Source organism: Sarcophilus harrisii, chromosome 1, assembly GCF_902635505.1.
Source record: "Sarcophilus harrisii chromosome 1, mSarHar1.11, whole genome shotgun sequence".
NCBI lineage: Eukaryota > Metazoa > Chordata > Mammalia > Dasyuromorphia > Dasyuridae > Sarcophilus > Sarcophilus harrisii.
Genome location: NC_045426.1, coordinates 446,363,209 through 446,391,123, shown reverse-complemented (window position 1 = coordinate 446,391,123; position 27,915 = coordinate 446,363,209). Strand labels below are relative to the sequence as shown.

General features: G+C 35.4%; 1 protein-coding gene across 1 annotated transcript in view; it reads right to left on the bottom strand.

Moving 5' to 3' along the window:
• Positions 1–25,641, bottom strand: part of UBE2W (ubiquitin conjugating enzyme E2 W) — a 77,691-nt gene extending 52,050 nt beyond the window's left edge. The window contains exon 1 of the mRNA XM_031946250.1: positions 25,331–25,641. Within this exon, the coding sequence (XP_031802110.1) occupies positions 25,331–25,345 (15 nt within the window). The 5' untranslated portion in view covers positions 25,346–25,641. The remainder of the gene's footprint in view (positions 1–25,330) is intronic.
• Between the last annotated feature and the right edge of the window lie 2,274 nt (positions 25,642–27,915).

The window sequence follows — 27,915 nt, the reverse complement described above, 5'->3', positions numbered from 1 at the left end:
TGACAGCAAAATATAAGAAAAAAAGTATATGCTCTTGATTAGGGAACAGCTAAACAAATTGTGATACTTGAATGCAATATGCTATTAATTATTCTGTAAGAAATGACATATTCTAACTATGGCGAATAAAAAGATTTCTAAGAGTTAATATAGAGCAAGGAAAATAACACACACTATAATATAAACAGAAAAAAGCCACAATCAAAAGTGAATGCTGCAAAATTACTAAGAACAAATAAGGCTGAAAAGAAGAGATGAGAAGGCACTCCCATATCACTTTTTTTTTGCTGGTATCACTCCCGTATCATTTTTTGAGAAGTCCACAGGCATGGACTGTACATATTTTGTGATTAAAAAAAAAAAAAAAAGTATTGACCAGTTTTGTTTTTTTTCTTCTATCCTTTTCTTTAAAAATATTTGTCATATGGGATACTCGGAAAAATGTTGGTGATGTAAAGACATCAATAAAAAATTAAATTATTCTTCTCTTTCAATAGAGGGAGCCTGTTAATTGTGGTCATTCCTTTTGTTGGTTACATAAATGTTTTTTCTTTTTAACAAGCAGAAAGTTCAATATTTGGAGAGGATGGGGAGAGATATATCTGGAAATGACTGATAAAAACCAAAATACCACTAAACCTCATTTTAGATGGAAGGAAGAAAGGAAAGGAAGGAGAAAAGGAGGGAGGGAGGGAAGGAAACTGGAAAGAAAACAGCACAAATTCACCTTATAATAGTTGTAGCTAGCCATTCTCCAAATGATAAATGGCAAAGGATGTAAACAGATAATTTTCAAACAAATTAAAACTATTTATAAGTCATATGAAAAACAAGTTCTAAATCACTACTGATTAGAGAAATTCAAATTAAGATAACTCTGAGATACCACTTCACACCTCTCAGATTAGCTAAAATGACAGAAAAAGACAATGATAAATTCTGAAGGGGATGTGGCATACTAAGACACTAATGTATTCTTAATGGAGATGTGAAGTAATCCAACCATTCTAGAAAACAATCTGGAACTATGCCCAAAGGGCTATCAAACTTTGCATATCCTTTGATCCAGCATTGTCTCTACTGAGCTTGTATCCAAAGAGATTATAAAAAAAGGGGAAAGGACCCACATATGCTAAAATGTTTGTAGTAGCCAACTTTGTGTAGTGGCAAGGAACTGGAAACTGAATAGATGCCCATCAATTGAAGAATGGCCGAATAAGTTATGGTATGTGAATGCAACAGAATATTTACTATTCTATAAGAGATGATCAAGAGGATGATTTCAGAAAGGCTTGGAGAGACTTACATGAACTGATGCTAACTGAAATGAGTAGAGACAAGAAAACATCATGCACAGCAACAAGATTATGTGATGACCAACTGTAATGGACTTGGCTTTTTTCAACAATAAGGTGATTCAGGTCCATTCCAATCATCTTGTGATGAAGAAAGCCATTTGTACCCAGAAAAAGGACTATGGGGACTGAAAGTGGATCACAGCATAGTCTTTTCTCCTTTTTTGTTGTTTGCTTGGTTTTTTTTCCTCATTGTTTTCCCCTTTTAATCTGATCTTTCTTGTGTAACATGATAAATGTGGAAATATATATAGAACTGCACGTTTAACCTGTATTAGATTACTTGCTATCTAAGGCAGCAAGGTGGGGGGAGGAAGGGAAAAAAATTTGGACCATACAAGATTTTGCAAGAGTGAATGTTGAAAACTATCTTTGCATGTTATTTTGAAAAGACCTTAAACAAGGTCTTAAACAACACTATGCCTAGAATTAGGGAGTCCATAAGGAGGGATCAATTCCAGGCATACATCTAACTTGTACTACTTTCCTTACCTTAACCAAAGCAGAACTAGAGATCATTACTGATCACAAAATAGAAAATTTCAATTATACCAAACTGAAAAGTTTTTGTACAAACAAAACTAATGCAGACAAGATTAGAAGGGAAGCAATAAACTGGGAAAATATTTTTACAGTCAAAGGTTCTGATAAAGGCCTCATTTCCAAAATATATAGAGAATTAACTCTAATTTATAAAAAATCAAGCCATTCTCCAATTGAAAAATGGTCAAAGGATATGAACAGACAATTCTCAGATGAAGAAATTGAAACTATTTCTAGTCATATGAAAAGATGCTCCAAGTCATTATTAATCAGAGAAATGCAAATTAAGACAACTCTAAGATACCACTACACACCTGTCAGATTGGCTAAAATGACAGGAAAAAATAATGATGATTGTTGGAGGGGATGTGGGAAAACTGGGACATTGATTCATTGTTGGTGGAGTTGTGAACGAATCCAACCATTTTGGAGAGTAGTTTGGAACTATGCTCAAAAAGTTATCAAACTGTGCATACCCTTTGATCCAGCAGTGTTACTACTGGGATTATATCCCAAAGAGATTATAAAGAAGGGAAAGGGACCTGTATGTGCACGAATGTTTGTGGCAGCCCTTTTTGTAGTGGCTAGAAACTGGAAACTGAATGGATGTCCATCAGTTGGAGAATGGCTGAATAAATTGTGGTATATGAAAATTATGGAATATTACTGTTCTGTAAGAAATGACCAACAGGATGATTTCAGAAAGGCCTGGAGAGACTTACACGAACTGATGCTGAGTGAAATGAGCAGGACCAGGAGATCATTATATACTTCAACAACAATACTAGATGATGACCAGTTCTGATGGATCAGGCCATCCTCAGCAACGAGATCAACCAAATCATTTCTAATGGAGCAGTAATGAACTGAACTAGCTATACCCAGAAAAAGAACTCTGGGAGATGACTAAAAACCATTACATTGAATTCCCAGTCCCTATATTTATGCACACCTGCATCTTTGATTTCCTTCACAAGCTAATTGTACAATAATTCAGAGTCTGATTCTTTTTGTACAGCAAAATAATGTTTTGGTCATGTATACTTATTGTGTATCTAAGTTATATTTTAATATATTTAACATCTACTGGTCATCCTGCCATTTAGGGGAGGGGGTGGGGGGGTAAGAGGTGAAAAATTGGAACAAGAGGTTTGGCAATTGTTAATGCTGTAAAGTTACCCATGTATATATCCTGTAAATAAAAGGCTATTAAATTAAAAAAAATAAAAAAATAAAAAAACTTTCCTTACCTTACTAATTAAGTCTCCAGTTGAGATTATTAAAGCAGCATGTCCCAGGCAAGTCAAACCACCACCATCCTGACTACATCTCCCTTTAGACCCTGAACTTGAGAGCTTAGGAATAACTTTGTCCTCCAAAACACTAAACCTGCTTCCAGTTCGGTCCACACAGATATTAAGGAGAGAAATCAGTGTGGAAAGGGGGCCAACTTTCATCATCATTCGTAATAAATGCTGACCAATTGCCAAGGAAAAACAAAGGAGAGAATTATTTTAATGGGACAGTGGAAAGAGTGCCAGACCTGGAGTAACAAAGACCTGAGTTAAATCCAGTCTCAAACATTTACTGGCCGTGTGACCCTGGACAAGTCACTTCAGCTCTGGTCACAGTTTTCTCACTTGTAAACTGTACCTTCCAGGACTGTTGTGAAGATCGAATAAGATAATAATAACAAACTAGCATAGTGACTAACGCATAATAAGTACTATATAAACTTAGTTATCATTATCATTACTGTGATTAGCAGTAACTCCCCAACCCACCCAGTAAAGACCACCAGTCCTACTTCCACTCTAGTCTTCACAGCCATTATCCAGGTGAGCAAATCCTGTGAAGAAGGGGACAACCACCTTCACAAACTGTCAATTAACTGCTGAACACAAATCAGGCAATTTAGCACAGGTAAAATAGCAAGGTACCCTGAGAAGCCTAGAAGGCAGCATGTACCATGCAAGTCACCACCTTTACTATCATCTTTCCTTAGTCGCTGGAGTAGACATCCCCCCTCCCCAAACCATGAACCCAAAACCAATTGGAATAGAAGTGCTGCCAGCTCATGTCTTATCCTGGGAAGCAACTGTCGAGATGCAGCCTGGCAAGTGCTTCTGCAAATAATTCCAGACACACGATGAAAATCCACAAAGGAAATTCTTGCCAAAGTCCAGACTTGCCAGAGTCTGATTCAACTCCAGAAACTGACATTTTATCAGAAGAAATTACATTAAACAAAAAAAAAAAAAAAAAAAAAAAGAATCATCATCATCTGTTTTGCCACTGTACCATTAAGTACCATGGGACTTTTTTAGCTGAAACTTTCATATGTGCTGTCTCCCCCATCAGAATGGGAGCTCCTTAAGAACAGGGGACTGCCTTGCTTTTTACTTATATCCAAAATGCTTTGCACATGGTAAACACCTCATAAATGCTATTTTCATTCATCTATTCATCTTAATATTTCTTTTACTTAAATGGATATAATTAAATACATTTTCCCAACTGTCTATTGTAGATTTAGCAGAGGATAAATATCTAGATACCTTTGGCATTTGGGGCCATATCTTTAATACTTAAGATTATGTTATATTTTTAAATAACATTTAAAAATATTTGATTGCTGCATCACTTAGGGATAGTCAGGGATAGTCACTGAATTTCTAAAACGGTTAGTGTGGTCACCTTTAGTAATAAATCCATCTTTATTTAGAGCAGTTGCCAAATTCTAACTCAACTGTAAATTATCACCTTCAGTAATTTATAAAGACAATTTATTATTTGCTAAATCAGACATCAATTCCCTGTACAAAGTCAAAAGAAAGTTTTTGTTTAATATTATGAAGATATGGGACCACAAAAGTAGGTCAACCAAACTATTCCAGGATTGCCATAATTCAGCATAATGAAAGCAATTATGCTCCTCCCACAAAAAAACAAAAAAAAAAAACTTCCTCATGAAAAATTAAGCACCAAAGAGTTTAAAATTTACAAGTATTTTTCAACTATCTTCAAGTGCCTTAACATAATTCTAAACTAAAAAACATCTTTTAATTTTAACTATGTCTTTTGAATTACTTTTACCAAACTTATGTGGAAATAGTATATCCATGTAGTTATTTATGATGGAGAATAAAAAAAAATACATAAAGTAATGAAAGTTAACTATCAATAAAAGCCAATATTTAAATCTTCCATTGATCATTTAATAATCACTTAAATGACAACTGTGCGCCCATAAAACCACATTAGATATTCTGGGGAATTAAAGATACAAAATGTCAAACCTGCTATGAGTCTCTTTTGAGAAACTTTGCTGACAAATAGAGAGAGGAAGTTTGGTTGGTCTAAGAAGTAAAAGAAGAGACGGTAGAGGCAGAAAGTGACTTATCTAAAGAGAGAACACTTATTCAAAGTGCACAGAATTATGATGATTTGATACAGAGAAATATAATAGGAAAAGTTTTAGAATAGGGACTGGATCTATATTTTCACTGGTGTAGAGAAGTACTATGGAGAAACTTCTACTAATGTAGCTTAGCATCTCCTTCTTTGATCCTTACAACAACTTACTGAAGTAAATGATATTATTATCCCCATTCTATAGTTGAGAAAAGTGAGGCAGACAGAGGCTAAATGTTTTTCAGAGCCACACAGCTCTGAGGAAGGTCTTGAACTCAGTTTTCCTAAATAAAAGTCCATCATTGTAAGTGTTGAAAATAGTGAATGTTAGAGGAGCTTGGAAAGATTGGCATAGTACTTCACTGCTCATGAAAAGAATAAATTGGTCTAACTATTCTGTAAAACAAGTAAGAACTATGTCCCATTCTCCCCCAAGTCAACTAATTGCTCATACCTTTTCACTCTGTAATACCATTAACTATATGTATAACACAAAGAGATCAAAGACAGAGTAAAAAGATCTATAGGCACAAAAATATTTATCACAACACTTTTTGTTGTAGCAGAAAACTGGAAAAAATTGGACAGCCATCAAATGGAACATGGCTGATGATACTGTGGCATGATTATAATATAATATTATTGAGCTATAAGAAATGACAAAAATGAAGGATTTAGAGAAATTTGCATGGGAAACAAATTCCTGCAGAGGAAGTGGAGAATAAGTTATGTGATAATAACAACATTGTAAAGAAAGATAACTTTCAGAGGTTTAATAACTATATTCAATGCAAAAGCCAACCATGATTCCAGAAGACAGATAGTGAACCATGCTATGCATATCTCTTGAAAGTGAGGTAGATGGGGGAGAGGGTAGAGAGAAGGAAGGGAAAAAATTAAAACACAGGGTTTTGTAGGGGTGAATGCTGAAAATTATCCATGTTTTTGAAAATAAAAAGCTTTAATTTTTAAAAAAGTTATTAAAGCATTTTAAAAAAATACACATTAGAAAATTTTTAAAAAGCAGACCATCTTTGAAAATTAGATGCCCAATTTAATTATAAATTTAGATGGGGAAGCAAGGTGTATGTTAACAGCCTCACCATTTCATGTACAATTTTTTTCTGTTCTACTTAAAAGAAAATGCTCCTTTTTTATCTGGCATTTCATTCCAGAAGAGGAAAAAAAAATTGGTTGGAACTTGAACAATTTACATATTGAGAATAATGTATGAGGAAATAATCTGGAAAGATTTAATTGTTATCAATGAATGCAGTGACCAGTCACAACCCTGGAAAACTTAACAATGAAAAAGATTTCCACAACTTTTAGAGGAAGGATTGGAATTAGTGTGTGGTAATAAGTTATCCTCCCACCAAAAAATACACAAAAGAAAATGTAGTCCAGAAAAAAAAAAAAAGGAACAACTGATATCTTACTAAATTTTACATGTGCTTTAAAAAACAAACTTACATAACAAGTTTATGGTTTTTCTTTTCTTTTTTAAATAAGTACAGTGGATAAAAGTTTGTTGACTTAGATTCCACCATTAATTTAATGTAATACCTAACTAAACCCCTGCAGTCTATATCTTCTTCTAAAAGAAAAAAGATTAATTACATATTCTTGGGAAGATTAAATAAATTAAGGTGAAAACCTCTGATGAAAATGTTATAGTAATTAGCATGTATCAATTACATGTAAACAATGTTAATGTTCTTAAAGCACAGTCTTTAGGATGATGGCTCGCTCAATAAGAATGCTGGGCCCTGGGATCAGGAAGTTTAAATCTGGCCTCAAACACCGGGTAGCTGTGTAACCTTGGGCAGGTCCACTTCCTTAGGCAGCTTCCACTGGGGAAGGAAAATACTGGCAAACTCCAGTAATTTAACTAAGAACACCCCAGACTAAACAACAAAAGAGTATATAGAACTTTTCCTACTCATACCGTATTTCACCTCCCAACTGGACTCATTGATTCCAGGCTTTCACATCACTGAAAAAGAAACATGTTAAGATACAGAGCAGACAATATCACTGCCTTGCTCAAAAACCCACAATGTCTCCCTATTGTCTCTAAGAGAAAACACAAATGCCTAAATTTGACACTTAAAGGCCTACACTATCTGGCTCCAGTCTTTATAAACAGGCTTATTTCACATTACTCTGCTCTCTCTCTCCCATCTCTCTGCTTCTGCACAGACTATTCCAAATACTCAGATTTTATTTCCTCTTACCTCTGCCACTTAGAATCCTTACCTTATTTCCAGGTTCAATTCTGTTGCCACCTTCAAAAGGCAGTGTTTCCTAATCTCCCCTCATTGTTAGTACTCTTCTCCTTCTCAAATTATCTTTATCAGGCAACTATGCTCAAAAAGTTATCAAACTGTGCATATCCTTTGATCCAGCAGTGTTTCTACTAGGCTTATATCCCAAAGAGATACTAAAGAAGGGAAAGGGACCTGTATGTGCCAAAATGTTTGTGGCAACACCCAAAGAAAGAACACTGGGAAATGAATGTAAACTGTTTGGATTTTTGTTTTTCTTCCCAGACTATTTTTTACCTTCTGAATCCAATTCTTCCTGTGCAACAAGAGAACTGTTCGGTTCTGCACACATATATTGTATCTAGGCTATACGGTGACATATTCAACATGTATAGGACTGCTTGCCATCTGGGGGAGGGGGTGAAGAGAAGGAGGGGAAAAGTCAGAACAGAAGTGAGTGCAAGGGATAATGTTGTAAAAAAATTACCCAGGCATGGGTTCTGTCAATAAAAAGTTATAAAAAAAAATTACCTTTATCAGTTCATTTGTTAATAGAATATAAACTTCCTGGAGGTAGGGGCTGTTTTTTCATTTTATCTTTGTATTTACAGCAACTAGTATATTACTTTGCACATGAGTAGACAATTTTAAAAATGCTTGTTGATTGGAATTGTTGAATAGCACAAAACTGAAAAAAAAAATTTAACAAAATGTATACTGGGCTTAATTTTCTTTCTGATATATGCACAGATAAGAAAACTATTCTAACATGATACCCGGGGGAACCATGGCCTAGTATTCCTTTGTGTACATAGAAATGGCCCAAATAGCTTTCTCATTTATCAACTATAAATGTATATACCGTGATATACTCATGATTTAGATGTTTCCCCAATGACAATAACAACAAAAAAAGTACTTGAATCAGCTTTCTGGATAAAAATACATAATAACAAGCTTCCAGTTATCATCTACAGTTACAACCTCACCCAAGCTATGCTCTCTTCTACAGGATTCGAAGAAAACACTCTTATAATCCCCCAGCTAATAACAAGGTTCCCTTCTTAAACTTCATACAGCATTTGATATATGTCTCCAATGCCCTATAGTACAGTTATGTGGGCATATTACTAGTCATCAAGTGGATAAGTTCCTTCAAGACTTTATTTACATTAAGGATCTCTCCCAACACAAAAGGATCCAAATAAATGTTTACTTAATTTTGCTGTAAATACATGCATGTATACACATGCAATACAGTAAACAGAGAAAAGCAGTTCCTTCTAGGACAGTGATATATAAGCAAAGGAAAAAAATAAATACAATTCACAGAATCTCAGAACAGAGTTTGTGCTTCCATAATCCAAAACAAACCTGGACAAGGAACAGTTCTAACCTACTACAGAACACAATGCCTCCAGAGAACTCTCATTGTTAAGTATTTGCTTACTTCAAGTTTTAATTTACACCTGCAATTTCTACCCACAGCTCCCAGTATTGCTTCCTGGGTTCAATTCTTCTCTTTTAAGAGGGCTCTTCAAATATGGATTAATTCCCCCCAATTTTCTCAGTGCCATCAACCAATCCTCATAGAGAATAATGTCAACAACACCCTAATATCCTCCAGATTCAGTGTCACTCCCAAAATGTAATGACCCAAAATTAAACATAGAATTTCATCATCAAACCACATTTGAACTATTTTCTCCCTAATCCTGAACTATTCCTCTCTTAATATAGCCTAAAGTTGTAATACCTTTTTTGGCTCCCAGATCATACTATGACTCATAATGAGCTTACAATCCATTAAAAAATTTCAGATCTTTATCTAGAGTAACATTTCCCCACTTTATCCTTATTAATTTTTTTTGAACCCATATACAGCTTCCCTAGGGCACCCTAGTAAGGCCCTCCCTCCAAAATAAAATCAAATCATTAAATAATTATTCTGAGTCTGACTATTCAACCAGCTCAAAATCCCCCTATTCTAATAAGGTCTAGCTCAAATTCAAACAGGATCAGGATCCCTAAAGAAAACATATTGACTTAGAAACAAATTAATATTATGGGTTTGTTTGGGGTGGTTGTTTTGTTTTTGTTATATACTTCTAAAATTTTGCTGTAAGGGTCAAATTCGACACTTCTGCTCCATTTGACATCTCTCTATCTCTTCCACAAAAATAGTATGAAAGAATCTATGAAATACTTGGCTAAAATCTAGCTAGCTAATAAAATCCTTATTTAGAAATCTAATACTAACAATGTCAAAGAAGGAATTAAATTCAGCTTGACTTGTTCTTGATGAAGTTATGATCTTTATGATCATTATTTCTCATTCTAGATGCTATTGCCTTTAATTATACTTTCAAAAAGAAATTTAAATCAAGGTTACATTATAGTCTATAGATTCCATTCCCATTTTCAAAAAAAGATAAAACTATTTCTTGTCAAACTATGTTATCAGAATAATTTCTCCAGTTGATAATTTAGTGTCAGGCTCTATATACATACTTATTTACTAACACTGAAAATTAGCCATCATGATTTCAGAAAAACTTGCAAAGATTTACATGAACTGATGGTGATCAAAGTGAGCAGAATCAGAACATTGTACACAATAACAACAAGGTTATAGGATGATCAATTATGACAGACTTAACTCTTCTCAACAATACATTGATCCAAGATAATTCCAATAGACTTTGGATGGAAAATGCCGTCTGCATCTAGAGATAACTATGGATTGAATGCAGAGTGAAGCATACTATTTTTACTTTTTTTGTTTGCTTTTTCTTTTTTATGGTTTTTCCCTTTTGTTCTGATTTTTCTTTCACAACATCACTAATATGGAAATATTTAAAATGACTACATATATATATATATATATATATATATGTCAAATGGAGCAGAAGTGTCGAATTTGACCCTTACAGCAAAATTTTAGAAGTATATATATTTTTTTTTTTTTTTTAAGATTGCTTGCTATCTTAGGGAGGGAGGAAGAAAAATATATGAAACTCAAAATCTAACAAAAATAAATGTTGAAAACTATCTTTATATGTAATTGGAAAAATAAAATACTATTGAATAGTAAAAAAGTTACTCACAAAATGCAATGAACTAGAAAAAAGTTTTGAGGCAATATAACAGTGACCAAATAAAATAAGTATAGCTGTCTTCATACATATTTTTAGCTCTCTTTATAATAAAAACATGGTAATGAGGCTAAGATCATAAGTGTGATCCTCATGTGACCCAATTAGCTTCCATCTATTTCATATACAGATTCTAACTCCAAAGCCCTAGCCAGCTATCTTGCAAATACATGTGGATGGTCACAGGGGGGAATAGAAGTACAATCAACAAAAAAGCACTCCTTGAAAAACACAACTTGGTCTACAGATGATGGCCAATAACTACTTTCAAGGTTGTAGAAATAGCTGCATATTATAAAGAATTTCATTTAAAATGAGTAAAAATTTATAATTATGATATTTAGCAATTATGTTATATCAAACAATAAGCTGTGCCTACAAAGTCACAACTTAACTCACATAAAAATTCAAGGAAAATAGTTTATCAGATAAAGCATAAAGCCAGTTGTGACTTTCAAAATCAGTTTTTATTATAATTAAAATACTTAGGATAGATAATACAATGAGCTTAAGGCACATGGAAAAATGTCAAAATGTGATCTTAAGAGAAGCATTTATTAAGTATCTATGATATTCCAGGAATTGTACTAAATGCTTTACATGTTATCTCATTTGATCCTCACAACTTTAGTAGTGTTATCTCCATTTTACATAAAGTTGAGAAAACTGAAGCAGTCAGAGATTAAGATTAGATTAAGTGTTCATAGTCACATTTCTGTAAGTATGTGAGGTCAAATCCAAATTCAAGTCTCCCAGATTCCAGGCCCACAGCCTCAGATGCCTAACTGCCCGTAGTTTTCTTAAGATAATTACTGCCTGTACACCAAGGTAAGATCAAAAAGGGTTCATGACTTAGGCATAAAGAACGAGATTATAAATAAATTAGACTTGTAGAGGAGGAAGGAATTTCTGACCAAAGAACTAGAGATCGTTATTGATCACAAAATAGAAAATTTTGATTATATCAAGTTAAAAAGTATTTGTACAAACAAAACTAATGCAAACAAGATTAGAAGGGAAGCAATAACCTGGGAAAACATTTTTACAGTTAAAGGTTCTGATAAAGGCCTCATTTCCAAAATATATAGAGAAATGACTCTAATTTATAAGAAATCAAGCCATTCTCTAATTGATAAATGGTCAAAGGATATAAACAGACAATTTTCAGATGATGAAATTGAAACTATTTCTACTCACATGAAAGGGCGTTTCAAATCACTATTGATCAGAGAAATGCAAATTAAGACAACTCTGAGATACCACTATACACCTGTCAGATTGGCTAAGATGACAGGAAAAAATAATGACAAATGTTGGAGGGGATGCTGGAAAACTGGGACACTGATACATTGTTGGTGGAACTGTGAACGGATGCATCTATTCTGGAGAAAAATCTGGAACTTTGTTCAGAAAGTTATCAAATTGCATACCCTTTGATCCAGCAGTGTTACTACTGGGCTTATATGTCAAAGAGATATTAAAGAAGGGAAAGGGACCTTTTTGTGCAAAAATGTTTGTGGCAGCTCTTTTTGTAGTGGCTAGAAACTAGAAATTGAATGGATGCCCATCAATTGTAGAATACCTGGGTAAATTGTGGTATATGAATGTTATGGAATATTATTGTTCTGTAAGAAATGATCAGCAGGATAAATACAGAGAGGCTTGGAGAGACTTACATGAACTGATGCTAAGTGAAGTGAGCAGAACCAGAATATCATTATACACTTCAATATCAATACTATATATATGATGATCAATTCTGATGGAAGTGGATATCTTCAGCAATGAGAAAATCCAATTCAGTTCCAACTGATCAGTGATGAACAGAACCAGCTACACCCAGAGAAAGAACATTGGACAATGAATGTGGACTGCTTGCATTTTTGTTTTTCTTCCCAGGTTATTTTTACCTTTCTGAATCCAATTTTTCTTGTGCAACAAGAGAACTGACAAATATGTACACATGTATTTAAGATATACTTTAACATGTATGAGACACTGCCTGCCCTCTAGGCGAGGGGGTGAAGGGAAAGAAAGGAAAAATTGGAACAGAAGTGATTGCAAGGGACTATGTTGAAAAATTACCCATGCATATGTTCTGTCAATAAAAAGCTATAATTAAAAAAAAACTTTAAAATAAAAATTTAAAAAAGTTTTTAAAGGTAATTACTATCCCTAATAAAGACTGGTTGTTTTAGATTAATTTTGACCAGAGGAAAAATTTTATTTTTTTCATAGTAGCAAAAAACTAGAAACTATGTGAATGCTCATAAATGCTGGAAAAATCATGTTATATGAATATAATGAAATACTCTCAGTACTATAACAAATGAAGGGACAATTTCACAGATACCTTATTAAACATGTATGAACTGATGCAATGAAATAAGCACAAAAAGGTAAGCAATTTATACAACAACATCATAAAGAAAAGCAACCTAGGAACTGGATCAACACAATAAGCAACAATCACAGAGGATCAAAAATGAAGCTAAGGAAATACAGGTTCTTGTCACAACTCCATGGATGAATTTGGTCAAGTTCCTTATTGGGCCTAGTTTCCTTTCTTTTACTAGTGATAGTAATCATTCATGGCTTCCTTTTAGGTTAAGTTCAGACTATAAAATGCAACACAAAGAATACATTAGCACAAACTATAATATATTTAGGCAAAAAAGAAATTAAGTTTGGCCTTCAAGATATCCTATACATCTTTGGATTACTTATTTTTACAGAATGGTATATTTTTAGGAACTTTTCCAACAAGCTGATTTATTTATTTAATAAATGACTGATTTATTAAAAAGTGAATGCCTTAGCCTAATATTTATTTCCTGGAATTGTCGCTGGTTATCAACTTAAGTGGATATTACTTAAAAGTCCAAAATTTTAATATTTCTTTATGCAAAACAATGATTGCATTGCAGTCTTACACAGAAAACACATTTATTTTTAAAGCATTAATGTTGAGAAGTTAAACATGAGATAAACATGCAAACACTACGTAAAATTCGTCTCAAATCTTGAAAGCCTATTAAAAGCCTATATTCAAGAGCAGCTAGTTGGTGCAGTGGATAGAATGCCAGCCCTGAAGTCAGGAAAATCTGAATTCAAATCTGACCCCAGACTCTTAATGCTTAGCTGTGTGACCCTGGGCAAGTCACTTAACCACAACTGCTTCAGCTAAAAAAAAAAAAAAAAAAAAAAAAAAATCAACCAAACTCAAAATAAATAAATAAATGCTTATATTCAATACCAAATTGCACAAAAGATATAGCTGTAAAACTGATATTAGTAAGCAAAATACAACAGCTTTCTTTTGAACTGCTACCTCTGAGAAGCTCACATCCAACATTTTACAGATAAGGAAATTGAGTCCCAGTGAGGTAAGGTCACACAAGAGATACTAGAGTTTGAACTAGTCTCCTAACTTCAAATCCAGTGTAATTTCCATTTTATATGCCAGAGTCTTTCAGAATATTAAAAGATGAAAAATAACTGCTATTATCTGTTCTTGCTATTGTTTAATCATTTTCAGTCATGTCTAACTCTTCATGACTCCTATTTGGAGTTTTTCTGGAAAAGATATTAGAGTAATTTGCCATTTCCTTCTAAAGCTCATTTTACAGATGACAAACTAAGACAAGTAATGTGCCCAGGATCACACAACTAATAAATTTCTATGAGGCAGCATTTGAATTCAGGTATTCCTGACTCCAGTTCCAGCACTCTATTCATTAAATCCCTTAGCTGCCCCTTTCCCATTTTAGGTACTTCTAATATTGGACTTATTCAAAGTTTTAAAACATCGAAAACCTAGGCTTTAACTGAAATTTTACAATGTTTTTTTCTTTTCATCTTCTTTCTGTTTAAAAAAAAAAAAAAAACTGGGGGGGAAAAAAGACAACCAACAATGCAACCTAGTGCTTGCTATCAATTTGTGTTGCATTTTATAGTCTGAACTACTCCAGTGTTTAGTGCTCAAGCATATCAACCAGACATGTCAATCAGGTCTTTTATTATGGAGTACCAATCAAATAAAAATGTTTCTTGAAGCCACTGTTGCAAAGTACTATGGGAGATACAAAGTATAACACATGTTCCCAATCTTTAAGAAGTTTACAACTTAGTCTGATAAAACAAAGGCTATAGCTGAACAAAAGATTAAGTAGTAGTTCAACATGTAAGACAGTCTATATGAAAGCACATAACTGTTTTGCTAGTTTTTAATCATTTAGTCATGTCAGACTCTTTATGACCTCGTAGACTATATTGTTCATGGGGTTTTCGTGGCAAAGATAATGGAATGGTTTGCCTTTCTATCTCCAACGGATTAAGGCAATAAGTTAAGTGACTTGCCCAAGGACCCTGGGTCACACAGCTAACAAGTATCTGAAGCTGGATTTGAATTCAGGTCTTCCTGACTCCAGGCCCAGATTTCTATCCACTGAACTACTGTATCCAAAAGGCCTTATAATAACATCTTGGTATTCCCAGGCAGTTTCTCATCCAAGCACTTACCATGCCTGACCTTGTTTAGCTTCCTTAGATCAGAGGGTGTCTTGTCTATACTGTAGAATATAATGCTTCTGAAGGAACAGTGGTCAGAGAAGGATATTTTGATTTAGAAAGTAATCCTGGAGAGAATAGATCAAAACATACTTTCCAGGGCTAAAGAGAACTGAGTTTGATTACAATTTTAGATGTAGTAGGAAGGGGTTAAAGGGGACTGTGCAAGTTCAGGAAAGTATGGGAACAAGTGAAAAGTTTAAAGAACTAAATATATCTAGCTGAAATGGGTGACTATGTCACCCATTTATCAGGATAGTGAAGTCCTAAAGCAGGCATTTGGGGAAGAAAAAGGTTTAAGGCTGCATCCAGCAGCATTGTGGTTGGTAAGAAGTCTTAAGGTATGAATGTAAGCTTCATCCTGATTCTGATCTCAAGAGTCAGCATAACGAATGTTTGTGGCAGTCCTCTTTGTATTTGCCAGAAACTGGAAACTGAGCAGATGCCCATCAATTGGAGAATGGCTGAATAAATTGTGGTATATGAATATTATGGAATATTATTGTAGGGTAAGAAATGATCAACAGGATGATTTCAGAAAGGCCTGGAGAAACTTACACGAACTAATGCTGAGTGAAACAAAGCAGGGCCAGGAGATCATTATATACTTTAACAACAATACTATATGATCAATTCTGATGGACCTGGACATCTTCGGCAATGAGATGAATCAAATCAGTTCCAATGGAGCAAAATAAACTGAACCAGCTACGCACAGCGAAAGAACTCTGGGAGATGACTAAGAACCATTACATTGAATTCCTAATCCCTATATTTTTGCCCACCTGTATTTTGGATTTCCTTCGCAGACTAATTGAACAATCTTTCAGAGCCCGATTCTTTTTGTACAGCAAAATAACGGTTTGGTCATGTATACTTATTGTGTATCTAATTTATACTTTAATATATTTAACATCTACTGGTCATCCTACCACCTAGGGGAGGGGGTGGGGGGAAGGAGGGGAAAAATTGGAACAAAAGGTTTGGCAATTGTCAATGCTGTAAAATTACCCATACATATAACTTATAAATAAAAATTATTTAAAAAAAAAAAAGTCAGCATATCCACATCCTTAACCAGGGCATTCAAACAAGTTTCCAAGATTCCTTTTTTAAGATCCAATCCCACTCCAAGTTACTATATTACCAAAAAAGAATAGAATTAGTGAGAAATGCCATTATTATTGGAAATATAACACTGAGAATATGAACATGAAAGCTTTGGAGGAAAGATGGTATAAATGTCTTAATGACTCTTATTTAGCAAAAGATTGAAAGTAAGGTCCTGAACTGAGCTTTATTTTCCTATCATTTGTTTTAATGAGTCAGGAAAAACATGGCTTGCTGACTCATTCTAGTCAAAGCTATGTAAGCTTCTAAATCCAAGTTCCATGGAACTTTGGATTCAGGGAAACCCAGGTATGGACTTGGTAGTGTAGAAGATGATCCAGGTGGGGATAAATAGATTGAATGGGTTAGCAATAGCAGGCAAATGGTGAGATGGTCTGGCTGGATACTATATGAAGCTAAATCATGGCATATTATCTAGGGCCAGCCAGTAGAGTTAAGAAGACCCAAGTTCAAATCAGGCCTCAAACATTTTCTGGGTATGTGACTCCAGGCAGTCACTTAACCCCTATTTGCCTCAGCTTCCTCATGTGCAAAATGGAGAGAATAATAGCACTTACCTTCAAGAATTGTTATGAGGATAAAATGAGACAATATTTGTAAAGCACTTAACACAGCTAGTTGGCACACAGTAGACACAATATAAATGCTAACAAGAATAGTAATAATAATAACAACATTTATACAACACCTATGTGCTAAGTGCATTACAAATATTTATCTCAATTCCCTCAACTGTAAAGTGAGAATAGCAGCACTTACCTCAATGAGTTGTAAAAATCAAGTGAGCTATTTTTTAAGGATTAGTGTGATGCTTGGTACATAGTAGGTGCTATATAAATGCTTATTCTCTTCACTCCCCTGATGCTGAAGGTACCACCATACTCCCAAGCACCCAGGCTGAAAACCAGGTGTCATCCCCATCTCCTCAGTTACACTCAACCCAAAAAAATTTGTTGCTAAGTCCCATCCTTCTACCCTCACCATAACAACAATTCCTACTATACATATGTACCTTTGTCTTCTTTGACACAGCCACTACTCTGGTACTCAAGCCTGGACTATTACAAGAGATTACCAATTGGTCTCTCTGTTTCAAAAGTTTCTCCCCACACCAATTCATCTTTCACTTAGCTGTCAAAGTGATCACTAATAAAGTATAGATCTTGATCACTTCCCTACTTAATAAGCAGCAGTGGTTCCTTATAAACACCAAAATCAAAGAGAAAATTCTCTGGCTTTTAAAGGCCTTCACAATGTAGTCCTTTCCTACCTTATCAGTCTTACATTTCACATCCCTCCTCCAATAATACTGACTTCCTTGCTATTCCTCAAACACAATACACTCACACACTCCACTTTTAACTACCTTTTCACTGTCTGTTCCCAATAACTGAAATGTTTTCTGTTTTCCTCGGTTTCTTTCAAAACTCAGGTAAAATACCACCTTTTAGCCTGAGGCTTTCTAGCTCTCCCCTCCCCCCCGCCTTTAGTTTATTGCATATTGTCTCCTCCATTAAAGTTCCTTCAGGGCAAAGGCCATTTTTGCCTTTCTTTGAATCCTCAACACATGGGGAATATTTCTAATTTTGAAATGTTATGAAGTTTTATCACTTGTTTCAGATTCTCCATATACTTCAGCTTGACTTGGAAAGTGATCTTGGGCCACCTCATCCTCTGCGTACTGTTTTTTGTATATGCGCGCGCGCACACACGCACACACACACACACTCACCTCCTTTCTATGCCAAGCTTCAACCTCTTCTAGCTAGAGAACACAGTAGTCAAGGTCTGCAGTTTAGTTAAGCACTTAATAGGAAGAGACTACAGATAATCACAAAATGAATAACCAATAGGATGAGATTTTCAGCTTCTTTTTCAGCTAGTAAATGACAGTCCATGCATATATAATTGCTAGAGAGCAAAGAAATAAAAGACTGACTACCCAAGAAGTTGTAACATACCTTTAAGAGATGACCTAATCAAATTCCCTTCTTTTAATAGGCAAGGATAAACACAGAGAGGTTACATGAATAATTAAAAGAAACAGCTAATTAGTGACAGCTGAGACTAGAACTCATCTTTTCTGTTTTTGGAAAATGAGAAAGTGTTATTTTTGACCTATGAGATTTATTCATTATTTAACTTCAGCATTTTATTCCAATAATTCCAATCCCTCCATTTATGCAAAATGCAATTTACATGTAATTTTGAGAATTGACTAGGCAAAAGCACCTGGTCAGGGGCCTCTTCAAAATTAGGCAGGCTAGGTTTCAAAAAACCAAGAGACACACACAGAGACCATATTAAAAACCACTATAATTCAGCTGCTGGCAATGCTCAGAAGAATCCAGAATCACTCTGAGGTCACAATAGGCAGATGACTTCAGAAGCTACCTTACTGAATTTTGAAGTAAATTATATATGTAATGTTAACAGAAAGAAAAATATTAAAACGGCTCAAAATAATTAAGGAAAAGAAAAAACAGACAAAGCAATCAAAGATACAGGGAATATAGTTCTACAGGTTAACTGGGAAAACTCACTTTATACTTAAGATTTTTGAAATTAGATGCTGCAAAAGATTTATTTACCTAGTCACATATTGAAATTTTATAAATATGGAATTTTAATTTTGTAGCAGATTCTTACCAGAAATTCCCCTTCTCAGAAACCAACTACTACTCTGCTTATTATCAATCCAATTTCTATTAAAAAAGAATGGTCAATTCCTAATCAAAAGGAATGTCCATTGATGATAAGCGCTCCCCCTAACCCTATTCCCTCCCCGCCAAAGAAAATTTTTTTTAAATTTTGCAATAAATTTTTTCTGACAAAGATCTGGTTTCTAATACATATAAGGAATCTACACAAATACAAAATCACAAGAACAAAAGCCATTTCCTGGGATAATTGCCCAAAGGATATGCATCTGTCATTTTCAAAAGTAATGTAAGTTATCAATAACCATATGAAAAAAGGCAATAAATGACTAATGGAAAATGCAAACAATTAACAGATTTGGAAAAAAAAAAAAAAAAAAAAAAGGAAATTGACCACCATTTGGGGGAAGAAGGGGAGGGAATAATGGGAAGACCCTGTTAATTTAATTATGAACTGCAACACAAAACTGAAAAAGTGGGTGTTCACCAATTTTACAATGGTGGAAAAAATTACACAGTATATAATGTAATGGGAATACCACTGTGTCAAGAAAAGCCTAAGAAGACTTGTAAAATTAATGCAGAGTAAAATAGTAGAACCAGAATAACTATTTACATAATTATAATAATGTTAAGGAAAACAACTCTGAAACATGTCAGAAAATGAATAAAAAAAGTAAGCTTCTCATCTCTGTGATATGGACAAGAGGTACAGAATAAGATATAATGCTGTCAGATATAGCAAATGCATTTATTAAGTTTTGCTTGATTATATACTTGTTGGTTACAAGTATCTTTAATTACTAAGGACTCAAAAAAGAAAGTTCTTGCCACTAACATACTTGATAGAGTAAATTGATTCAACATCAGAAACAAATATGATTGTACCAATAGAAATGACACTAAAATTACATTACCTGGTCCCTTGAAAGCAAACCCTAAAGACAAATGGATCTTTCCATATGATTGCTATATAACGGAAACCTGTGTTGTCTTTTGTTCGAATGTGAATGTGAGTTCCTCATAAGGTTTTGCAAGGATGAATGTTGAAAATTATCTTTGCCTATGTTTTGACAATAAAAAGCTATTATTAAAAAAAAAAAAAAAAACAAGAATGTGAGTTCTTTGGGTGTATGGATAGAGTCACCTTTTTCTCTGTAGCCTCAGTGCTTGGCAAAGTAAATACTTAAGTGTTTTTTTTTTTTTCTCTTAATACATCTTTTATTAGCTATGCCTGTAAATATATGTCCAACATTTTTCTACCAAGAAAGCAGTAAAGTATGCTAAACTGGCAGCGACTGATCAGAATTCTTTGGTTTTTCAAAGTGAGAGTTCTTCATAATTAATCAGACAGCACCAAGCAGTCAGTAGAAGCCAAATCTCCTTATCTGCTGGTCTCTCCACAGTTGCTCTGGGGTCATCCTTGTTCAAGATAACAGAGAAGTCTCCCTAAAGGGCTTGCTTCAAGGGCTCTCACTACCTGCATACCACTTTCTCTTTCTAACCCCTACATGGCTCTGGGAATAACCAAATCATCACTATCACTCCTAGAAAGGACATTCCTCTGAGGTTCCAATGACTTCAGAAACCATATCACTCATTCCATTATTTTCCCTTGGTAATAAGGACTTTTTTTGGTTTTTCCCACAAGTAATGACTTGCACATGATGAACACTTACTAAATGCTTTTAATTCATTGATTTCATTCAAGAGAAGGTGAGTTGGTGATTTAAAATTACTAAATTACTTAAATTAATGAAAATAGTAATTTAAGAAAATATCAATGAAACAAAATTTAACTGGACTGACAATTTCTTCATGAAGGTATTGGTGCAAGACTTGATGTCAAGTAGACCTAGATTCAAATCCTATCTGCCACTATGTGACCCTAGACGAATCAATCTCAGTTTCTTTATCTGTTAAGTGAAGGGATTTGGTTTTATAACCTATAAGATCCCTTTCTAGCTCTAAATTGATCCTAAAAACTCCCAGGTTAGAAAATTCTTACAAAAATGTATATTTATCTGCAATTTATAATCCTAGAGAGTTGCCTAAGAGGTTGGAGGAACTTCCCTGGGGGGGGGGGGGGGGGGGGGGGAGAGGAGAGAGAGAGGGGGTCACATAATCAGGACATGTCAGAGGCAGGAATTAATTGAAATAGTCATGTTAATGCTTGAGTTCATGAAACTTTTTAAAGACAAAAAAATAGTGGAGGCATTGCTCCAAAAGGAATTACAAATAAGGAGAAGTTTGAAAAACATTGCCTTATTTAGTAAAAAGCATAAAATGGGCTGTGATCAGGGACCGTCCATATCAGTTTGGGGGCTTAGAAGTCAGGCATTTATTTCCATACCTGAAAAACTAATTTAGACTAGATGATTGCTAACTTCCCTATCAGCTTTTCAACTGTATTAAATCTATGAATATTAATTTAATATATAACTTGAGATCTCAAAACAATTTTTTTAAAGATTCAGATTTAATCCTTAGGTAATACCTTTGGTTCCAGAAGTTAAATTTTTTTCATAACTATTTGTGTTTATATCCTATTACCTTAACATATATATATTTTATAACAATTCACAAAACTGTAGAGTGCTTTAATCCCTTAATGTTCAGTAGCAGCAATATGGCCAGATAATGATCTTTAGATTAAGAAAACTAAAGAACCTGATCACATATTTTAAATAGTAAGACCATTCCTCACAAACCACCAAACAAAATATGCTTTAAGATATTACTTATTTTTCAATAGATATTTTAGTCAGTTAGAATAATGTATTACAAACTTATAAATCTTTCAGAAAAAAAAAAAAAACTGGTCACCAAAGAACATAAGAATAGACTTGCATAATATCCAAGATATATTAGGAAATGACAAATTTTAAGAGCTATTTCTCAATAGGTAAGTGGTCAAAGATGAACAGTTTTCAAAAGAATTGCAAATTATGAACAATCATTTGAAAATATTTTCCAAAACACTAATAGAAAGAGAAATATAAAATTACAATAGCTGAAGTATTATGTAACCTTGCAAACTAGTAAAAAAAAAAAAAAAAGAACATAAGAACATTAATGGGGCTGTAGAAAGACACATACATTAATACTCTCTTGATGAAGGGAAAGGAAAGCAGAAAGGAATAAGTAGTTATATAAGGACCTAGTATATCAGGCACTGTTCGAAGAACTTGGCAAATATTTCATTTAATCTTCACAATACCCCTGAGAGGCAAGGTCCTATTATTATCTCCATTTTACCGTTGAGGAAATTGAGGCAAATAGATGTTAAACAATTTGGCCAAGGTCACACAGCTATTAAGTGTTGAGGCTAAATTTGAACTTGGGTCTTCATGACTCTAGGCCCAGAGCTCTTTCTACAGTACCACCTAGGTGTCTTGTCCATCAGATAGTTCAACAGATCTGTTTATCAATTTGAAAGTATGAAAAAAAAAGTGTCCATATTCTTTGACCCAATGATCTCAATATTGGGCATGTAGCCCCCTAAGGAAGACAATGACAGAAGTAAAACATATAGTAAAACATTCATAATATCACTCATTGTGGAAGGTGGGGGAAATGGAAACAATGTGGATTCCACTGATTTGGGGGAGGGAAACCAACAATTATACCATATGAATATTATGCAAAGAATTCAAAAACAAAAGAATATTTATATGCACTTTGAGCATAAAATAAACAAAACCAAAAGAACAATGTTCGCTATGACTAACTACAACTATGGAAATGAAAAGGTCACTTAAAGGAAGTTCTGAGTACACTAACTGAAAAAGCAACGAAGAACCCAAAGAACAGGGATACACTACTAAACCAGCATGTTGTATTGTTAGATATAGTCATTGTATCAGATACTGTTTCCTAATTGCTTTTCTTTGTTATAAGGCTCAATTTGGAAGGATTTCTACACACTAACCATCCTCCCAACCCCTTTTAAGAAATGACCGATGCAAAACACACCAAAAAAGCATGAATAAAATTGTCTTTTAAAAGAATAGCCTTGTGAACTTAATGAAAAAAGAAACTGTTAAGCCTTACACATTCGTGAACATATATTAACATTTTAAAATTCCAAATGTAGGGGAAAGCTTTGTTAAGATTCCAAAATAAAATTTCAAATATATTTCTAATTAAACAAAAACAAAATCAGGTTTGTTCTTTTCCTCAGTCATTTAATCTAAAGTCACAAAAATCTCTAGGAGTACAAATAATGCTTAGATCACAAAACATACATATACATAAGCACACTGTGTGGACTAACATTTTTCATACTACTTAACTATGCCTGACAAATTCAAAATTGATAAAAATTGAATTCTATCCCAACTTAGTTTCTGTTAACAATTCAACTTTTCTTTCTCATTTTAGAAAAAAAAAAAGTCAGAGTTGTAAAGAAGTCTTACCTTTCAGAATCCTAAATCTAATTTTAGTAGTAATATTTTTTTTGCTGCAGACCACTATCCCTGTACACATCTATCAAATAATCCTATCAGAGGTAGATTTTTCTTCTCCCACAATAAAGGTTATTTGGACATTCAGTCTAAATACTTTTTCAACATGGAGTTTCTTCCTACATTTCTCCTTCTAAATCTTAAATGATAGATGAACTTTCCATCTATTCTCTGTGGTCAAATTTACTCCTGACTGGAGTATATTTACTACTCAAAATTTTTTTCCACACATTAAACTGACACTTTCCCCCTCAAATTAACTTAATTACATCTTTCTTTATATCTCTTCAACAATAAATACGTAACTTTTTTGTGCGCTGCACAAAAGAGTAAAGAAGGAAAGGCAAGAGAAAAAGCATAGAGGATAATAAAAGGGGAATAAGGTAAATGGGAACAAAGATGGTGTGCAGAAAATGGGGAAGGATGCAGAAAAGGGAAGAAGAGAAAATGAAGATCATGTTGTCATAGCTTATAAAGGGAAAAAGCTGGGAGGAGTTTAAATTTTTCAGAAGCCAAAAAAACTAGAGCTATTTTTAATATCATGAAGCAAAATGAAGCAGTTTTGTTCACTGAAGAGTTAAATCCTTAATCTCCAAAAATCCTGAGGTAACACTCATACCCTGCACTTACTTTCTCTTCAAAATAACTAAAATTTTAGTAATTCTAGTCACCTTTGAATGAGCAAATGTGCATTCAATTTCAACGAACTAGAACACTGCCATCTTTCCGGCAGTCTTTAGACTGACTGTACAATATCGACAAGGGTATTTAAGTTGGAAAACCAACGACACTTCACATTAACAAACTCCAACTAGAAAGTGTTTCGCTAAAATGTTTTGAGAAACCAAAGCAGACGAATGTAATACGGTGACGAAGGGTTTTTGTTTGTTTGTTTGTTTGTTTGTTTTAAGCAGGGGATCCTGGAAAGCTTTGGGGATAACATGGACTAACTATAGGGGAAATAAGTAGCAGAGGAACCGGTTAAGTTAAAGTTTCTGGGAGACTAAGAGAGCAAGACTACTGTAATATTACTGGATGCTCTTAGATTAATGTTTGGGTGAGACTTTAAATAGTTGGAGGATGTAATAGGTAGGAGGCAGGGAAGAGCAAGAGGCAAAGGCAACGGGTCAAGGGAGTGACTGTGACTAGAAAAAGCAATTTATTCAAGGGCGGAGAGTTAGGAGAGTTAGTATTTCATTTAAAAAGGTGGGGAAAAGAGAAAGTGATAAGATGGGAAGGAGGGAGAAAAGGGAAGGAGGGAGAAAAGGGAAGGCAGCCAAAGGAAGAGCATCGGAGGCCCTCCTGGAGCCAGCTTCCTCAGGAATCGACCTCTGTCTCTCTTGGGTCTCTTGTCTTTCACGCTCACCCTTACACACTCACTTACACACTCATTCTCACTGTTTTCTGGACACTCAGGCGATGCGAAATCCACAGTGAAAACAGCTGTTTCCTTTCGGGACACCAAAAGGAAAGGCCGGCCGTAAAGGGAGACGGGAGCAGTAGGGGAGCCACGGCCGGGGGGAAGAAGAGCCTCATCGCCCCCTTTTCTCCGCACCCCCCCCCCCCCAACTTCTCCGGCTCCGAGGTCGGCTAGGGCGCGCCTTCTCCGCGGCCGCCGGGGGCGAAAAGAGGCGGAGCCGGCCCAGCGGATCCAGACCCTGCCCGACTCTCAGCCCGCAGTTCCCGCGGCCTCCGCCGCTGTCCTGGTCCGAATCCACCGCCCCCAGTCCCCCCTCAGCCGGTCGCTCGGATGCCGCAAACTCCTCTCACCTGCATTGACGCCATGATGGAACCATCCCCCCTGCCCGGCGCAGCCAGAGACGCAGGAGGAGGAGCCGCCGTGCTCGCGTCACGCCGCGGGATCCCAGTATCCGGGGATGGGGGCGGGGGGGAGAGACTGCAGGAGGGGGAGCCAAGGAAGGAGAAGGAAGGCGGAGATCCGGATTGGCCGGGGGACCCACGCGTCCGGGAAAGGGGGCGGGCCTGGGGGCTAGGCGATAGGGCGGGGGCGGGAGTTGAAGTCCCGCAGGTGCGAACTATTCCTTCTTCCTCTCGGTCCTCCCCCCGCCCTCCCAGCTCAGTGTTCTAGTCGGCCCCGCCCAGAATACTCTGGGGGGAGGGAGAGAGGACACAGAAGAGAGAAGGGAGGGGGAAGCGGGGTAGGGAGCTTCATCCTTGGGGCTTCGGGAGCGCTTAGAGGTGGGATGCTGGGAAATATCTTGCTTCACGCCCTGGATAAGTTTCTTCTGGTGCCATAGATCTCTGGTTCCAGCCGGTCTTTATCTCTTGACCTTTTATTCCGTCTAATCTTAACAATCCCTCTGCCCCCCGCTCCCCAAGACCCCGCTTCGGAGCGGTACTAGCCTTGGAGCTCTCCAAATCCCCGCGGGTCGAGTTTGACAAGTTCTGAGAAGCAGAACCTGTTTAACCGTGATTAGCTCGGTCCAAGGTTGAGGGTACCGAGGATGCGATCGGTCCTATTCCCCTAGCACTTAGGAAGCGCTTGTTGTGTGCCAGGGAGGATGCTAAACGCGAGGGAAACAAAGAAAGGCAAAACAAAAAAATAAAAACTCAGGGGCCTCGCTAGAGAGAATCGCTCAGCTTTCCAAACGGAGGCTTCCCTGAGAGATGAAGATTGAAGGGATCCCAGACGCAGTTCAAATCCGTTCACGTGACTTTCTCTAAAGTTTAGACTTCCCAAGTATTGGCACTATTATTGGGGAGCAGTATATGAATAATTTTTTAAAAAATATTGCTATACAAAATAACGTTTTGGTCATGCATATTTATTGTGTACCTAATTTATATTTTAATATATTTAACATCTACTGGTCATCCTGCCATCTGGGGGAGGGGGTGGGGGGGTAAGAGGTGAAAAATTGCAACAAGAGGTTTGGCAATTGTTAATGCTGTAAAGTTACCCATGCATATAACCTGTAAATAAAAGCCTATTAAATTAAAAAAAAGAGAAAAATAAAATAAAATATTGCTATAGTTTCTATTACACATACTTTCCTGTCAAGTTCTGGAGTCTGGGGGGTGGGGGGAGGAGAGGAGGTGAGTCTGGAAGTATAATCAGTCCACAAGAACTAAGTAAATATCAGAGATCCCAAGAATGAAAAATGCTCTGATAATGAACAAACCTTATTCTAAATGCTACCTTCACACAGTAAAAGCTCTTGAATCTCTTTTGCGAAAGGAATACATTTATATAACCACTTAGGTCATTTAAATGAATGCTATGAATATTTGAGATTTAAAATCTAGGGAGATGAGCGGTTTTTAATTTCTTAGATTTGCCTTTATTTTGTCCAACAAAACCAAAAATCTTCCCACTAAATTTCAAAAGTGATATTAAAGGAGAAAAGTTTGGAAAATAAACGAATTATTTATTAGAACAGAGATTTATGATTGTTCATATTTAAGGGTCCCAGTTCTAAATGAAACTGCACGATGTTATCAAAACATGTATGTATTCTCTGCAGACTATGGGAACGCTTGCTTTTACTTCCTAACTTTCCTGATGCGGTAGATTAGAGAAACCGGTTGTTTTTCTCTTTGAGAAAAATGAATCAATTCTATCAACAACATAGTCCAGAAGAAACATAGTGTAAGCCTTGAAAGGAAAGTTTTATCCAATCAAAATTACAACAGTGAGGAAAATAAGCCACTCACTATAGAAAAGAAGCTTTACAGAGGTTTTGCTGAACTATCAAATGAGTGCCTACAAAGATCTAGCACTTTTTAATTATTAAAGTGATATTTGATGATCCTGTGTTCACACAAAACCATCACAGATATCAAAAAGGAAGAAACCTTTTATAAGAATAAGGATAAAATCATAATATCATCATCTGAAAAGTTATTGGTCATATGAATCTCAGTATATTTGTTAGTGGTATTATTAAATACAATGGAGAAGTCATTGGAAACTTCAAAAATAGAACCACAGAATTTTAAAACTGGTAAGATTCTCAGAGATAATTTAGTTCACCTGTTTAATTCTTTAGGCCACAGATAGGTGTCACAGTGGTGAGAATTCTGGGTCTGGGATCAGGAAGATTCATTTTTCTGAATTCAAATCTGGCCTCAGACACTGAGTGTATAACTCTGGACAAGTCAATTAATCCTATTTGCCTCAGTTTCCACATCTGTAAAATGATATGAAGAAGGAAATGGCAAATTATTTCAGTATCTCTACCAAAAACACACAAAACAAAACAAAATCCAAATTGTGTCACAAAGAGTAGGACACAACTAAAAATGACTGAACGACAAGTATAATTCCTTATAGATGAATATAGATGAATGATAATATAGCAGAGGCTAGCCACGTGTTTTCCCTGTGATTTTAA